Source organism: Triturus cristatus, chromosome 5_2 (assembly GCF_964204655.1).
Source record: "Triturus cristatus chromosome 5_2, aTriCri1.1, whole genome shotgun sequence".
Taxonomy (NCBI): Eukaryota; Metazoa; Chordata; class Amphibia; order Caudata; family Salamandridae; genus Triturus; species Triturus cristatus.
This window is the reverse complement of record NC_140588.1, coordinates 1,079,091,782-1,079,110,359: the sequence shown is the minus strand read 5'-3', so window position 1 is coordinate 1,079,110,359 and position 18,578 is coordinate 1,079,091,782. Positions and strand designations below refer to the sequence as shown.

Below are 18,578 nucleotides of genomic sequence, written 5' to 3'. Positions count from 1 at the left end.
AATCGGACAAATGACGCAACAACGACAAGGTAGCTTCTTTACAAATCTTCTCAGTATCTGCAGTGATTAGTAAATCGTCGACGTACTGAATAAGGGTAGCGCCATCAGGTAAAACAACTGCATCAAGCTGTGCTTTTAAGGCCTGACTATATATTGATGGACTTTCACAGTAGCCTTGAGGAGCGCATTTGAAGCGGAAGCTTCGGCCTCCTAAACTGAAGCCAAAAATATCTCTGCTCTCCTAGGCAATCGGGATGCTGAAGAAAGCATTCTTCAAGTCAATCACCGAGAACCAGGTGGCGGAAGCTGGAATCATAGTCAATAGGGCAGTGATATCAGGAACAACTGGGAACTGTGGCACAACTATTTTATTGACCTCTCTGAGATCAATCACGAACCTGTAAACAGGTGGCTGAGAAGGGTCAGTACGTTTCAAAACAGGCAAAACAGGACTATTACAAACGTTGCCTCTTGTCTCTTCAATTACATCTTTTTCAATCAAATCAGAAATGATCGCTAGCAACGCTTTTTCACCTTCGCTAGAGATCTTGTATTGGGGAATGCGTGGCAATTTAACATTGGCTTTCAATGTCACAACATATGGCGGTATTTCCAAAAGACCCACATCATTAGGACCAGTAGCCCAAAGAATATCAGGAAGAAACGACAATTCGGTCGGAAGTTTATCCTTCGACAAATACATTGGAGAGATCACTTTCTTACCCAGTGTAAGATGTACTCCCGAAGGAGAACAATAAAATGTCACATACAATCTTTTCAATAAATCCAATCCTAACAAGTTTTCACCACAACCTGTTGTCAGAATAAGGGGTGCTTCTAATTCACAATGTCCAACAGAAAGGGACATAGGACTAGAGATCGGATTCCTAACCAGGGCGCCAGAAAAACCTACTGAAACATTCATCTTGCCAGACAAAGGTGCGCCAGGGAGTTTTGAGTGCATAATAGAACTCTTTGCAGCACCAGTATCCAACAGAAAAGGTTCTGACACACCTGATGTAGTCACCTTAACATACGGTCCACTCTGATCCACTGGCACTGAAACAACTCCCTCTCTTTATCTATGGCTGTCCTAGCAATCATTACCTTCCATATTCTCATCTTCTGCATAGTAGTCGTCAGCATAGTACTGAGCCGTCCTACCGGGCGTATTATTTTGCTGGTCAAAACTATTCATTGAATTCTGAGATGGAAGGGGACGCGCGTTCTGGGGAACACTTCCACGTCCTCTACCTCTAGGAGCTTGTTGAACACCTCGACCTCTTGCACCAATAGTACCATTCGTACGCTGTAAAAAAATAGGACAACTATACTTGAAATGACCCTCTACTTTACAATATGAACACTGATTGGGACCCACAGGAGCACGTGGTTGAGAATACTCGAACCTTTGCGAGTTTCTCTGAAACTGTTGAGGTTGCTGATAGTTACTCTGACCACCACGTGGCGGGTAAGCCTGTTGTAAAAGAACCTTCGTCTTTAGTTCTTTAGTTTTCTTTTCTGCTCTATACTTCTCATCTTTATCCCTATTTTCGTAGTACTGTGCAGTAGCCAATATTTGTGCTGAAGAGGAAACGGCCCAAGAACTCTCTGAATCTTTCAATTTCTTACATAGCTCGGGAAGCAAATTGTGCACAAACTTGTCAACAAACAACCGTTGACCACCTTCTGTACTCATATCTTGACCACTGTGGTCGATAAACATTTCCTCAAACCTAGTGAAGAAATCAGACACTGTTTCATCTTTCTTCTGCTTACACGCAGACAATTTATCCCAATTCACACGCATCGCAGGCATTAAAGTCTTCATGTAAGTAATGATCCTAGCAGGAAGTTCTGCTACCAAAGGCTCAGGCTTGGCACCACCAACTTGTCTATCATTTGCAGCACTAATGTTAGCCCATGAGTCGCCTAGCTCTTGCGCGTGATCTGTATTACGAATCACTCCCCACAAAGGCTGTGGAACAACATTCCCAAATAACATGTCTATGTCGGCTAAATTCATAACACATGAGTCTGCAGTTTGTGCTAATTCCTTATAATATCCTGCAGGATTTTTACGGGGGTCAGGCAAAGTCTGCTTAAGGGCTAAAACTTCAGATCGCTTCCAAGGAACATGTACCCAAACACGCTGGAAATGAGCTGGCATAGCAGCAATAACTTGAGCGGCATCAGCCGCAACGGCGTCCTTCCGTACCGGAGGGACTTCTCTCATAGGGTATTGTCTCACCTTTTTATCAGATGAGTCATGTTCAAACAGTGATTTAGAAGGACCCTCAATCCTAAAAGACAACAATGTCCTAACTGCTTTCTCAACATCGGGACCCACAATTGTGCCCTTTTCAAATTCAAATCGTACACGGCACAACTCCTGTGGAGTCGCTTCCAAATCATTATCCTCCAATTCCTCACAAAGAAAAACACACATCTTTTCAAAAACGTATCTCTGTTTCGGTGCTTCCCATTGAGGGAAGGCATCCATAATAGACTCCACATCATACCTTGAAGGGTAGATAACCCATTTACGCGCCATTCGGTCAAACATTACTTTCTCTCGAGAATCAGGCAGTTGACTACGCGTCTGCTTACGTCTTGAATCAGGGGTCACACTAGTGGACCCGAAAAGAGGAGATATAAGGCTGGCAACAGTAGCAGTCATTCTCTGTCGCATAGAAGGAGAAGTTGACAAAAGAACGGGAGGAAAAACAGAGGGAAACAAGGCAAATGCAGATGCAGAAGCAGAGGCAGTATCGGGAACACCACCAGAAGAGGCGGCTGGTTCCACAGACAAAGTCGTAGGAAGTGCAGGTGGAGCAGGTAGCAAAGTCGGCGGCCCTTGAGGGGGCTGTGCCATAGGAATAGGAGCCAACTGAAGAGGAGCTGGCGGCTGTGGAAGAACCTGAGGCACAATATTTGGGGGTTGCACAACTAAAGGTTGCGGTGGTGCTGTAGCACTCTGCACATAAGGGGGTGGTGAACTCAACAAGTGTGACATTAAAGGATCTTTCTCAATTTCTTTTGCTGCATCTTGCTGAAGAAGCGTCAAAACTGGATAACATTTATCGATCGCCATGTTACGTTGCCTGTGCAACTGCTCACTTATCTGTTCTTCTTCATTATCTTTAAACTGCATAGCAGCTTGCATTACCGTAATACCCTTTTCTCTCTTATTTCTTTTTGCTAATTTAATTTCCTTCTGTTTGGCTTCCTTACGCCATAGGCGGAAAGAGTCAAACATCGCCGGCCGGGCTTTCTTCTTAAAAAGTTTAACCTCCAGATTATCCAGAATCTCTGTGTCAAAACTACCATTTTGGGGCCACTTTAAAACACCATCTTTCCTGGTGTATCGGATCCATACTTCATTATATGTGATGGGGCCTACGCCATGTTTCACATATAGTTCATAGGTTGGAGTTCCAATCGGAGGAACCGGACACGAGTCCTCCAATCGGGAATCCCTATTACAACCAAGACAAAACAAATTTCCAAGTCTGCTAAGACCAGGCATCTTCGCTCTCTAGTCTAGCTTCAAACTTCAAAGGATTATCGAATACGATAGTCTCGTGAATACACGAGTCCCTCGGCTTTGGTACTTGCAAGTTCCAAATCAAAGATCCCAAGGGGATATCAAACTAAGAACCAAACTAAGGACTGGGAGACGCTCCACTTATACTTAACTGAGGTATCGATGACGTCACCAGAAGACTCGTCTATCGTTTCGCTCTACCAATCATCAAGGGTCCAAAACAGGGTGATAGTCAGGGCAGCAGTCCTTCGTAGCCGTCGGGAAGCGGGGAACCTCGCAGCAAAGACTTTCGGACCACGTCGACATACAGGGGTCGATGAAGTGGCGGCCTTCCTCCAGAATTTTCACATGAAGCTCCTCACGAACCTCTGGCTTGGACCGGTACCGCTGAAATCGCCCTGCGCTGGGCGCCAACTGAAGTACTGGGTTTTTCAGAACCCAGCGGTGCCAGGGGACACACCCGAAGACTTCGAGTTCTTCCTGTTTCAGACAGAGTCTTCTAGGTGAAGTCAAAGATCGAATTTATTGGCTGCAGCCAGTAACAGATATCCTAGAAGTACAACACGGTGTATATTCTCAGGAGACTGTTCCCCTAACAAACCCAGCCTTCTCTTTTATACAAAATATTGTGCTTTAGGCAAACATTCCCTATATTACAGTTGACCATTCACATATTTTCACTACAAAGAAAAAGCAGAGTCATGATGACAAGCCCACATTTCAGTTTGCCCAGCCCTCGATCAATTACCCGGCGAGGCTTAGTACTTTCATCAGATATCGACGAACCCCCAATAAAAACGGGCACCTCCTCCTCGTAAAGCAAGTCATAAAGCAAGAAACAGGGGCAGGTGTGTGTAAGATTAGACATGGCTTGAGTGTGATGAAAAGGGTTTTATGATATGCCTTCCTTGATACTAGTCTCATTCGGCCACTGGGAAAGGAACTGGCCGAACAGGTTTGGCTTCGGGCAGTGGAGTCAGCTTGCCCAGGTCACCGAAAAGTCAACGAAGGTGTACGTGTCCTTCAGACCCATGCTTGGCTTTAGATCTGGGCCTATGTGAGGGCAATCACATAATGGCTGTCGTTCTAAGATGGACCAGAGGGATCAGAACGGAAACTATGATTTCAGGGTGATTTCTTCACCCGAACATGGCGAAAATGCTCATGCATAGTATCCTAATCATTTGCGGTCTGCTGATACTAAAATCGTCACGATACGACGATGTTTATAACACGAGTCCAGAATTTAAAGTACCACAAGATCCGCCAAAAGGACCGCCTTCAATGACCGCCTAGACAACAACGCACACAACAACATAGTGAAGGAACTCTCCAAACACAGCTCCAACACCAACGACATCCCACCATCACAAGACCTGTGCGACTCTCTGGCCATGACAGCTTTGACGCCGTCACCACCCCGGCAACCGCCGATACCCCCGCTCCCAGGACCACCACCCGCACCAACCGCCTGCTCGCCTGGACCAACATCAACGACAACGACACCATCAAGATCATGAACACCGTCCACTCCGGATCCCCGGAAGACCCCTGCCCACACCACATCTTCAACAAAGCCAGCAGCACCATCGCACCTCACCTCCTGAAAACCATCAACATCTCCTTCGAGACAGCGACCTTCCCGGAGAACTGGAAGCACGCAGAGATCAGCGCCTTACTCAAGAAACCCAAGGCGGACCGCAATAACTTCTGACCCATCTCCCTGCTCCCGGCGAAGGTCATCCAAAAGGCCGTCAGCAAACAACTGACCAGCATCCTCGAAGAGAACAACATCCTGGACCCATCCCAGTCCGGGTTCCGCAACAACCACAGCACCGAAACTGCCCTCATTGCCGCCACCGACGACATCAGGACCCTGCTCGAGAACGGAGAAACCGCGGCCCTCATCCTCCTGGACATGTCAGCTGCCTTCGACACGGTCTGCCACCGCACACTAAGAGCACGCCTCTACGACGCTGGAATCCAAGAAAAGGCCCTGGACTGGACCACCTCCTTCCTCTCTGGCAGAACTCAGTGTTTCCCCCCCCCCCCCCCCTTCCGCTCAGAAGCCACCGAGATCGTCTGCGGCGTACCCCAAGGCTCATCCCTCAGCCCCACAATGTTCAACGTCTACATGGCTCCGCTCACCCACGTCGCCCGTCGGCACAACCTCAACATCATCTCCTACGCCGATGACACCCAGCTGATCCTCTCCCTCACCAACAACCCCACACCGCCAAAACCAACCTCCACGAAGGAATGAAGGCCGTCGCTGACTGGATGAGAAACAGCCGACTGAAGCTGAACTCGGACAAGACAGAGGTCCTCATCCTCGGTTCCACCTCCTCGGCCTGGGATGACTCTTGGTGGCCGACTGCACTAGGAGCACCCCCTACACCCACCGACCACAACCTACGGGTCATCCTCGACTCCACCCTCTCCATGACGAAGCAGGTCAACGCCGTCTCCTCCGCCTGCTTCAACACCCACCGCATGCTTCGCAGGATCTTCAAGTGGATCCCCACTGAAACTAGAAGGACGGTCACCCAGGCCCTCGTCAGCAGTAGACTGGACTACGGCAACGCACTCTACGCAGGAGCCCCGGCCAAACTCCTGCAATGGCTCCAACGCATCCAAAACGCCTCCGCACGCCTGATCCTCGACATCCCCCACCGCAGCCACATCACACCACACCTGAGAGACCTGCACTGGCTCCCCATCAACCAGAGGATAACCTTCAAGCTCCTCACTCCCGCACACAAGGCACACCACGACACCAGACCAGCATACCTCAACAGCCGACTCAGCCTCTACACCCCCATCCGCCAGCTCCGCTCCGCAGACCGCGCACTCACCACCGTCCCACGCATCTGAAGAGCGACCGCCGGTGGCAGATCATTCTCCCACCTCGCCGCTAAGACGTGGAACACCCTCCCCATCCGCCTACGGCAGACCTAAGACCTAACCTTCAGGAGACTCTTCAAGACCTGGCTTTTCGAACAGTAGCAGCCTTCCTCCTCCCCCCAGCACCTTGAGACCCTCACGGGTATGTAGTGCGCTTTACAAATGCCATGGTTGATTGATTGAGCCATTGCAGCTGTGCTGAGTAGGCCTCAAAATCAGGCACGCCATTCCTCCCTCTGCCCTCGGGCGCATAAGCACCTCAAGTACCACTCAACGTCTTCCATTCCCCCACAGAAATCTCAAGACCATCGATTTTAGTTGGGTAAGGTATCTCGCTGGTATCCAGCGCGGCAGGGTCTCAAAGTACTATAGCAGCCGCGGTAGCATCACCATCTTGAGCAGGGCTACTCTGCCGGCCACCGACAGTGGCAAGGAGGCGCAAAATTCAAGATTGCCTTTCATATTTCTACTGGCCCTCCCTATGTTGCCCTCTAGGATGTCTCCCTGCGCATAGAATATTTAGGCGCCTAAGTACGTCAAGCTCCTATCTTCCCACCTCACTCCTTCTGAGCTTGTGGGCCTATCCTGCCTTCTTCTGCGGGAAATAAACAAGATTTCCCCCAGTTCACCTTTAACCCAGCTGCCACTCTCAACGCTTGTAATAATTCTTTTGCGCCTCTGAGCGCCTCCCCCGACTCTGCCAAAAACATCAGCAGATCATCCGCGTAGAGTGCTATATGGTTTATTCGCCCAGAAATAGTGTGTCCTTGATAGTAACGCCCCGTTCTGGCCCTAGCTGCAAACGGCTCCACCACCAGGGTGAACAAAAGGGGGGAGAAAGGGCACCCTTGCCGTGTACCACATCCTACCCTGCAAGCATCCGATATGAGTCAGCCTGTTTTAACCCTGGCCGTGGAGTTGGAATACAGGAGGGCCGTCCAGTTCACAAAACTGTCTCCCAACCCAACTTTCCTCATCACGCAGAATAAATAAGGCCATTCCAGACTATCATAGGCTTTTTCTATGTCTACTGAGAAGAACTTCCCGGAGGCCTCCCTCTGTCTAGCCATTCCCAGGCCTCCTGCGCCGTCGAAAAGAAACGGGATTCTGCAGTGTACGCGACCCGAAGCCTCGCAGGAAACAGCATTGAATGCGGTAGCTGTAGTTGCCGCAGCTTCTTTTTAACAGCAATGAAGGATGCCCTGTTCCATTGTACTTCCTTTGTGAAGTCTGGAAAGATCATGACTGCGCTGTTGTCGATCTGCAAGTTTTGTTTTCGACGTGCTTGCTGAAGTATGTGGTCCATATCTGGAAAGTGCAGCCAGCGTGCTACTATCGGGCAGGGAGGGGCCCCTGGTTTGGGCGGTCATGCCAGTACTCTATGGGTTCTCTCTAGTGCATAGAAGGATAATAGACCCTCCGGGGCTACCTCCTTTCGGAGCCATTCCTCCAAGAACCGCACTATATTCGCGCCTTCTGCCTTTTCCGGTACTCCAATGACACAGATATTATTCCGGCAGGATCTCCCTTCACTGTCTCCAGCACCTTGACATTAGCGTCAAGTTCTGCATCGTAACCATCTTCTTTGGCAAGTCGCCTAGCTCCTTCTCCGGGTTCATCACCCGATCTTTGAGCTTCCGATGGTCGTCCTTCAGCAAGTTTAAGTCTGTGCCTATTGCATCTATTTTTCCTTCTAGGACCTACCTGGAGGTCGTGATCGTCTGCATAATGTCTGTCAATGTAGGTTTCCTGGGAGCCCAGTCACTTGCTGATTCCTGGACCTTCTCATCCTCGTCTGATTGTGGGCCAGGAGCTTTCACACCGAGGACGGTATATCCTCTTTTCTTCTGGGTTCTCCCCATCACCTCGGAAAGTATTTGCCCCCTTTTCTTCAGGTTCCAGGTAATCGTGTCAGGGCAGTGGTTAAGCCCACTGGAGTGTCAAGAGGTCTGATTCTTCCTTTTCTCCAGCTTTGCCTATATTGCTGGTCCCCCTATCGCTGTCGGTCCCACCCCAGAGAGTCGTCACTCTGATGGTGCTGGTTATGTCCTGTGCTAGTGGTTCCTAGGTTGCTTCTTCTGTGCACACATGCGGCTGCTGCTGGTTGGGAGACCCCGGCGCTTCCGAAGCTAGGGGAGCACACACCTCTGTGATGCCAGACGGATCCCCCTCACTGCGAGTTTATACCCACACTGTGTGTGCTCGGACCGCACAGCAGGGTAGTAATGCGCCAGGTCCACTCTTGCCTTCTTCTGCTGAGGTCGCTTCTCGCTGGCAATCAGTGCCAGCTGTCTTCACACTCCAGGTCCTGCACTCGCAGCACCAGGTGTAGAGATCCTGAGGACTACATTAAGGGTTTGCTCCAGCGGCCGCCGGTTGTGATATAACTTGTGGCTTCCTGCGTGGATAGCCTGGTTCTCTGTTGCTGAGCGCTCCCTTCAACGTATAAGTGGCAAACCGACTATCCGTTGCACAGGTCTGCCCTACGTGCAGGGCCCACACCGGCCTTTCTTTTGGCTATGGCGCAGTCTCTTAACACCTGGGTAATCAGCCTTCGGGAAGCCCCTCCGTCCCAGGTGTGGGCTAAGCTCCCCTCACATTCCGCTTCCCTATGTGCAGATCTCAGGGGTTGGTTGCACAGCGTCTCATTGCAGGCATCCCTGCCCCACCTCCTCCGCCTTGTCGCTCAGGCCCAATATGTAAGTACTGAGAATGAGCTGGCTTTGTGCCCCCCGCTTCTTTTTAACAGCAATGTGGGATGCCCTGTTCCATTTAATTCCCTTGTGAAGTCTGGAAAGATCATGACAGCGCTGTTGTCTATATGCAAGTTTTGTTTTTGACGTGCTTGCTGAAGTATGTGGTACATATTTGGAAAGTGCAGCCAGCGTGCTACTATCGGGCAGGGAGGGGCCCCTGGTTTGGGCGGTCATGCCAGTACTCTATGGGCTCTCTCTAGTGCATAGAAGGATAATAGACCCTCCTGGGCTACCTCCTTTCGGAGCCAGTCCTCCAAGACCCGCACTATATTCGCACCTTCTGCCTTTTCCGGTACACCAATGACACAGATATTATTCCGGCAGGATCTCCCTTCACTGTCTCCGGCCCGTACTTCCAGCACTTTGACTTTAGCGTCAAGTTCTGCCAGTGAGTTCTGCATCGTAACCATCTTCTTTGGCAAGTCGCCTAGCTCCTTTCCCGGGTTCATCACCCGATCTTTGCGCTTCCGATGGTCGTCCTTCAGCAAGTTTAAGTCTGTGCTTATTGCATCTATTTTTGCTTCTAGGACCTCCCTGGAGGTCGTGATCGTCTGCATAAAGTCTGTCAATGTAGGTTTCCTGGGAGCCCAGTCACTTGCTTATTACTGGACCTTCTCATCCTCGTCTGATTGTGGGCCAGGAGCTTCCATACTGAGGGCCGTATATCCTCTTTTCTTGTGGGTTCTCCCCATCACCTCGGAAAGACTTTGTCCCCTTTTCTTCAGGTACCAGGTAATCGTGTCAGGGCAGTGGTTAAGCCAGCTGTAGTGTCAAGAGGTCGGATTCTTCCTTTTGTACAGCTTCGCCTATATTGCTGATCCCCCTATCGCTGTCGGTCCCACCCCAGAGAGTCGTCACTCTGATGCTACTGGTTATGTCCTGTGCTAGGGGTTTCTAGGTTGCTTCTTCTGTGCACAAATGCGGCTGCTGCTGGTTGGGAGACCCCGGCGCTTCCGAAGCTAGGGGAGCACACGCCTCTGCGATGCCTGACGGATCCCCCTCACTGCGAGTTTATCCCCACACTGTGTGTGCTCGCATCGCACAGCAGGGTAGTAATGCGCCAGGTCCACTCTTGCCTTCTTCTGCTGCGGTCGCTTCTCGCTGGCATTCAGTGCCAGCTGTCTTCCCACGCCAGGTCCTGCACTCGCAGCACCAGGTGTACAGTCCCTGAGGGCTACATCAAGGGTTTGCTCCAGCGGCCGCCGGTCGTGATATAACTTGTGGCTTCCTGCGTGGATAGCCGGGTTCTCTGTTGCTGAGCGCTCCCTTCAACGTATAAGTGGCAAACCAACCATCTGTTGCACAGGTCTGCCCTATGTGCAGCGCCCACACCGGCCTTTCTTTTGTCTATGTTGCAGTCTCTTAACAACTGGGTAATCAGCCTTCAGGAAGACCCCCGTCCCAGGTGTGGGCTGAGCTCCTCGCACATTCCGCTTCCCTATGTGCAGATCTCAGGGGTTGGTTGCACAGCGTCTCATTGCAGGCATCCCTGCCCCACCGCCTCCTCCTTGCCGCTCGGGCCCGATATGTAAGTACTGAGAATGAGCTGGCTCTATGCCCCCCGCTGCTACAGGATTTCCCTTTGTCCGCACCAAACCGGGGGAGGCCTCACCCCGGGGGTCATCTGCCCACCAGTGAGCAGAGGAGACCGCTCTTCCACCCGGGTGCACAGGCTCGCTGGACGGACTACAGCACAGGTGCCATCTTGCTGGGGCTTCTGCCGCATCTCGCCATCCCAGAAATGGGATTCGGGACGCCCCCCTACCAGGCTCAGGTTCCCTCCATTCGGCTCTGCGTTCTCGGAAACCCCGCTCACCAGGGATGCAGTGGTTGCCTCTGCGGGATGCAGTGATCCTCCATGGGAGTGCTGGGGTCTGCGCGGGTGGTCAGGTTACAGGCCGAGGGCAGCTTTATGTGCAGGTGCCATTTTGTAGCCAGTCCGGGTTGCAATTTTTGCACGTTTTGCCTGCTCCTAGGTCAGTACATGGCTCACTCCACAGTTCTTTAAGAGCCCCACTCCATTTCACAGATCTGTGGTAAGGTCTGCGACCAGAGTTCAGGATTTATGGTTTGGGAATGGCGGCGGACAGAGCTCCACGGTCCACGTCTTCCTACATCGGCTTCATCCTCAGCCGTCTCTTCATTGTTGCATCTGACCTCCAGCTCTCCAGACATACTTTGCGACCTTCACACCCAGATATGAGGAGGACCCTTGAAGACTAGTACTAAACCTCAAAGCCTCCAACCTCCATGTTAATCTCATACCACCTCCTGTATGGATCATTTCTTCCCTCACTGTCCGCCAACATGACCAACATGTTCAAATCATCTGCGTGACTGCTGTGGTCACCAGCCACTAAAGCATGAAGTTGTCTCTCTCTCCCACATAAAACATTATGGCATGACTGGCCAACTACTAGTAAATCTGAAATATCTTTAATCACAGATAACCTTACAAAAGGCAGTCACAGTAATCCCCCAAGAGCAGCATCTTGGCCTTCCTTCCAGAGACCCAAAGGTATATATGTAAATATGTATGTATGTAAGTATGCATGTGTGTGTGGGTGTGTGTGTGTGCATATAATGACGAAACACGTGTTGTCTGTCCTAATCTTGGATCTCATTCAAATTGAACACTCAAAGAAACTATAAAAGTTTTTGGACACTTAAATTCATACTTTGGACCATTATCTATTGAGTTTTATTTGTTGTTTCCTTTGACAATGCCTTTGGACCTGTCGGATTGACGGACCTTATGTAACAACATCTTGGTGCTCTGGAAATGTTTATCATGCTATGAATATTTGAAAGTTTCTTTCTGATATTTATGTAACACTATTTTGGTAACATAGCGTATGTTTGTCCATTTGAGCACACGCTACACAGTTTGTTTGCTTTTTTACACTTATCCTGAAACTGTGGGGTGCCAGCAGTGTTGTTTGACCACTGTCACCTTTGTTTGTTTCATATATATGTGTGTGTGTGTGTGTATATATATGTATATATATATATATATATATATTCAGAGCAACTCGGCAGTGTCCCCCACCAGAGTATCCACAGCACAGAGGGATTCCACAGCACGGCAAGGTGATTTCATTTATATTTATTTCATTTTCTTCTGACACCAGGTACAAAAACAACAGGGACGGTCGCTGGGGGTCGCGTAACTAGTTGGCATGGAGGAGTCTATATTAGCTGAAAAAAACATAGGTTTCAGGCACGTTATAGTTAGGAATTAGCATTTAAAAAACCTTAGAAATTCACTGAAAAAACCATAGGTTTCAGGGGCGTTATAGTTAGGAATTAGCATTTAAAAAACCTTAGAAATTCACTGAAAAAAACATAGGTTTCAGGGGCGTTATAGTTAGCTGGACTTTTCACTCGTACAAAACCATTGAAATTCCCCCGTTATAGTTAGTTCACTGATGACATCTCAAATGACATCACTGATGGACGAATACTGGTGGTAACTGAGTCTGACTAACCAGTCCTAGAGCCAGTGCTATGTTAAAAGACACTCAGAATACAGTGAAAACACCTACATACACTAGGGAACACTATGCGTTGGGGTCCCCCTGTGATTAGCATGACTTCCTCTGTAAGCCCCTAGTATATAATAGGGCAGGGGATTAAAACTACCTCTTAAAACGCGCCACTGGGCGTGTTTGCACACGTCACCTCAGGCCCTGTCGCCTCCCTTCCCCACTGTGTAAACACGCCCTGTGGCCGTTTTAAGTTGGGAGATTAAGTCCCCTTGAATCCTGAGGGTTCCTAGGGTCCAACTAGACCACTAGGTACCTCCAGTAAGTGCCACAGAGCTGCGTTGCAGAGAGGTGTAAAAAGTGGCACGGCCTGGACCACCTCTCTGCAACGCAGCTCAGTGGCACTTACTGGAAGCACCTGGTGGGCTAGTTAGCCCCCAGGACCCTCAGGATTGAAGGGGAATTATTTCCCCAACCTAAAACGCGCCATAGGGCGTGTTTGCACACGTCACCTCAGGCCCCGTCCCATCCCTTCCCCACTGTGTAAACACGCCCTGTGGCCGTTTTAAGTTGGGAGATTAAGTCTTCTTGAATCCTGAGGGTCCCTAGGGGCAAAATAGCCCACTAGGTACGTCCAGTAAGCGCCATTGCAGAGAGGTGTAAAAAGGGGCATGGCCTGCACCACCTCTCTGCAGCGCAGAGCAGTGGCGCTTACTGGAAACACCTGGTGGGCTAGTTGGCCCCCAGGGTCCCTCAGGATTGAAAGGGAATTATTTCCCCAACTTAAAACGCGCCACAGGGCGTGTTTGCACACGTCACCTGAGGCCCCGTCCCCTCCCTTCACCACTGTGTAAACGCGCCCTGTGGCCGTTCTAAGTTGAGAGATTAAGTCCCCTTGAATCCTAAGGGTCCCTAGGGTCAAACTAGACCACTAGGTACCTCCAGTAAGCGCCACAGAGCTGCGTTGCATAGAGGTATAAAAAGGGGCGTGGCCTCAGAACACCTGTCTGCAACGCAGCTCCCTGGCGCATACTGGAGATACCTGTTGGGCTAGTTGGCCCTCAGGGACCCTCAGTATTGAAGGGAAATAAATTCCCAAACTTACAACTGGCAAGGGGGCGCGTTTGCAGAGTGCTGCAAGGAGGGGACGTGGCCTCCGGCGCGATGCCGGTCTTTTATTTATTTTATTTTTTTAAGAAGGAGGGCTGTGTGGCCCCCCTTCTTTTTCTAATGTATTGGCCCTGGGGACCCCATCCCCCAGGGCCTGCACCCTAATTTTTTTGTTGAAAAAAATAAATTTGGAAGGGGGCCGCCTGGCCACCCTCCCAAGGCCTTATTCGGCCCCAGGGACCCCAACCCCCGGGCCATGGCCTTTTTTTAAATTATTCTTTAGGAGGGGGGCTGCTTTGCCCCCCTCCTCAGGCCACTTATGGCTCCGGGGACCCCATCCCCCGGGGCCGGCTTTTGTTTTTTATTAATATTATTTTTAAGTATATTTATAGAAACACCTAGGACATGCTGGACAAACCGTATGAACCTATCACCATGACGATTTGCGTGATATTCATTAAAAGGCGACTATGCATACAATGAATCCACGGGGAATGTATTTACACCGCTAGTGAAGCTCTGTTGTGTCTGACGCCCTACCGTGCCTAATCCCAGCGCCCCGGCCGGTGGGTACTCTCCAAGTAGACACCCTTGTCGTTTATTTATACAAACATGGGTAGCTATTGACGGACACATTTAATACACATGCACACCAAGCCATTCAAAGGGGATTCAACAAAAATTCGACCAAACTATGCAAGAAACCCCCCTCACGGTTAATAAAACACACATCCACCACCGGATGTGTAATACTTTTTATTTTACTCTCTGGAAAGGAGACGAACCTCCCTTGAGAGTCACAGCGTGCTCCTGGCTGAGCCCAATGCGTTGTATTCCACCAGCTAGTGCGTATGCTATGACACTCTCTAGCCCATGTGCACTGTAACACCACCCCGTGAATATGTCATGCCACACTTGCCTTCGCACGGGTTATATTGCCCCATCTAACGTGCCTTCCTCGATGCCTATGTTATAACGCACAGCGCTATGCCATACATATTACAATCTGGGATCCATATCTTTGTCACAGTGCATATGCAACGTTACACTCCCCAGCACATATTTTATATTACAACTTTAGAGACTAGTTAGGTTACACAACACTGCCCTGTGCATATTACACTCCAAGGCGCATATCGCATAGCACGCGCTAGTGCCTGTGCTATCTCGCGCTCTCCAATGAATCTGTCACTGCGCATAATGTATTGCATATTATATTTCACGCCCTGGTTCATCTTATATTACACTTTTTGGTGCATAGTTTATACCATATATTATATCTAGTTTTCATTTTCAACCGTGCTCTCAGGACTATGTTCTATATAACACTTTTCACAGGCATTACATTTTGCGATGGGGGGTGGAGGGTCAGGGGGTGTTTCTGCCAAGTGAGGCCGGATTCACAGTCACAAACGTCCTCTTCTTCCTGAATAAAGGTGAGATTATGCTGCATACTTGTTCAGATTTTAAGTAGTTCGCACAGACACACATTTTAAAAACAATAAAGTTCCTAATACTCACCTTCTCTGAACAGTTAGCTTGCTGCCCCATCCACCTCCTCCCTATCCTCTGTTGTCTGAAACAATGGACTAGCCTCCTCCCTCCTGCCATGCATGGTCTGATGTGCTGCCAGTGCCCTCCATTTAGCATGATGTACCAGTCCACTCCTCCTGCCCTCCATTGCGTAATTCTATGGCCCATCATTGACCTCCTGCTTAGCCTCTGTGCTTAGCTTGCTGCCCCTATTCTCCTTCCCCCTGCCCTCCGATGTCTTTGTGCATGCCCCTGCTCCATCCTTTTTGCCCACCATGTTCCATGGACCTGCCACTCCTATCTACTCTGAGTGTTCTGTTGAGCTGCCACTCCCCTCCAACCTGCCTAGCATTGTCAGATGACTGTAACCTGTCCCTGCCACCTTCACACGGCCTGTCCACATGCCCCTATCCCCTTCCTCCTGTCCTCCATGGTCCATTTTACTGCCACACCCTTCTGCCCTTCCTGGTCTGTTTTGCTGCAACTGCTCCTCCTGCCTGCCCCGCGCGGTCTGTTGTGAGGCCCCTTCCCCTGAACTCTCTTGTCTGTGCCCAGGTCCTGACCCTCCCTTCTATCCTCCATGGTCCTTTGTGCATGCCTCTGCACCCTCCTTCTTGCCCATCATAGCCATTGTGCTGCCACTAACCCTCCCGCTTGCCATGCATGGTCTTCTGTTCTGCCATGGCCCCTCCCACCTTCCCTGTGTGGTCAGCTAGCTGCCCCTGACTCCCTCCCACCTTCCCTCCATGGTCTGTGTGAACCCCCTCATTTTGTTCCTTTTTAAATTAGATGTTTTAAGAGTTACCACTTTATTCCAATCAAGATGGCTTCATGTGTGCAATACATTTGTCATAAGTAGGACTGTAAGCACTCTAGTTGTTCTTTAGAACACTCTGGGAAGCTGCAGTAGAACTCAAAGGAATCAACTGACAGTCTCTGCCCTTGTTGGATGTACATGTTTTACTGAGAATGTCAGACTTCATTTTCACATGACTGAGAAAGATAATGTGAATTTACAGAAAATACGCTCTCAGTTTAGCTTATAGATCACCTTCCAAACCTCTGTGGGAAAAGCATGAGAAAATAGTTTTCTCTCAAACATGATTCATGATATCACAGCAGAAGGCTTTTTCACATGGTAAAATCACCTTAGAACACACCACAATTCCTAAAATGAGTATGGTGCCATCAACAAATGATTTATAATGTAACTAAGGTCTTAAAACCTTCTATTAACTGCAATGCTTTTCAATGAGGTGCTATCATGTATATTGGTCCTAAGATGGCTGCCAACACTTCTTGGATGAAGTACTGACAGCCAATCAGATCTCACGATTAGATGTGTGGTTAGGCTCTGCCCAGATATATCTATCTTTTTAACTCAAATTTTCTCAGGAACTACTGAACGGATTTACACCATTTAAGCAAAAGGCACGAGTCTGGACTGAGAACTACCTCTTTGCCAAATTTGGTATAATTCTGTTCAGCAGTTCGGGCTGTAGCTGCGTCAACAGGTCCTATGGGAAAATGCATGGGGAAAATGTGTTTTGGGACCCCCCTTTTTTCTCGGCCCCCTGCTTGACGAATCACCATGAAATTTTCAGGTTAGGAGCAGACCGGAGCTGGCCAAAAGTTTGGAAAATTTCGCGAAGATTCGTCAATCGGCGCCAACGTGATGACATCACCAGTGCATTGCGGGCGCGCTAGTTATAGTTAGCTCAACTAACTATAACGGGCGATTTTTCTCTGGTTTTATATGAGTCAAATATCCAACTAACTATAACGTCCCTGAAACCTATGGTTTTTTCAGTGAATTTCTAAGGTTTTTTAAATGCTAATTCTTAACTATAATGTCTGTAAAACCTATGGGTTTTTCAATGAATTTCAAAGGTTTTTTAAATGCTAATTCCTAACGATAACGTCTGTAAAACCTGTGGTTTTTTCAGTGAATTTCAAACGTTTTTTAAATGTTAATTTCATATTTTAATAATTATAAAACCTATATTTTTTCTATTTTTTGTGTGTAATATTTTGGAACTCTATTATCCTTTATTTAATTGATTAAAAAAAATATGTAATGTTTTATATCTTCAAAAAACAAGTATATATATCTTTTTTTTTTGTTTTGGTTGAGAAAACTGAAGTCCCGTACCAGTAGTGTACCAAACTCCATCAGCATGCGAATCCTATCCGCCATATTGCTAAACTCGTAATAGATGCGCATTTCGTATCTGACGGGTTTGTGGCACCATGTCCCGCGTAACATCATATACGTATGTGGTCGCACCAGCTGCTACTTTGGTATGCGATGGGTACGCAGCCTTAAATTATGTATGTATGGGGTCACGCCCGCTGCGCGTTGTGTATGCGACGAGTGCATGCTGCCAGGCCCTGTGTTACGTCATAGATGTATGGTGTCACGCCGGGTATGCCATTCCCTCATTTTTGTTTGTCTCAAAACTATATTTAAATAAGTTTAAAATGTATATGAGAACAAGCGATAATCTAAAATATTTTAAACATTTATATAGTTCTAACTGTAATAAACTTATATTATGGTAAACATATTTTCTCTAAATCGCGTCGGGTGCGGCCTCCTTACGCGCTCGGTGCGCGATTGCCATGTGACCTTAAAGAAAAGCATTTGGTTGGTTCATAACATTTCCCATTGTAACAGTTGGAGGACCCCACCCATTTTAGTCATTCTCTCTACAGCATTTGATGAGAGACTCCTCTTCTGCGTAGAGAGCTTTTTTGAAAACATTTTGCTATGGACACATATCTGACACTACACAAAACATGCAACCATCATCTTCATCAATATTTATGCTCTGTAAAGTAGCCTTCCACCTGTGATAGCCATACATCTAAAAGCTACATAACAGAAGTTTTCCCCACTGCCAGAGGTAACATGGTTGCATACGCTGTCCACAGCACAATGTAATGTGGTACAGCCCAGGGGCAGTATCAGGCATAGATAATGAACACACGGACACAGATAGATAGTGGAAGTGGGTACGGGCACGTGTGCTTGACTCCCTTTTATTACCAGGGTCACATATCCAGTGACGTCTGTGCTGAATGCGTGTGGGGTGAGTGTAAACCAGCCCTCAGGGAACAGTTGCTGCTAGCATCAACTACAACAGTTATCATTGGATCACACACACAGATTCAATAATAAAAGGGTCAATAGTTTGTGCAACAGTAAGGTAGGGACACTAGTAATAAATACAGAAAAGATTC

At 48.6% G+C, this 18,578-nt stretch overlaps 1 protein-coding gene across 1 annotated transcript; it reads right to left on the bottom strand.

Moving 5' to 3' along the window:
- Positions 1-1,093: 1,093 nt before the first annotated feature.
- LOC146829703 (uncharacterized) lies at positions 1,094-3,529 on the bottom strand. Its single transcript, XM_085606713.1, has one exon. The coding sequence runs from the start codon at positions 3,527-3,529 to the stop codon at positions 1,094-1,096; it is 2,436 nt and encodes an 811-aa protein (XP_085462839.1).
- Positions 3,530-18,578: the final 15,049 nt, after the last annotated feature.

Excerpts from the sequence above, each read along its gene's own strand:
- LOC146829703 (XM_085606713.1), bottom strand. The coding sequence starts at position 3,529 with ATGCCTGGTCTTAGCAGACTTGGAAATTTGTTTTGTCTTGGTTGTAAT.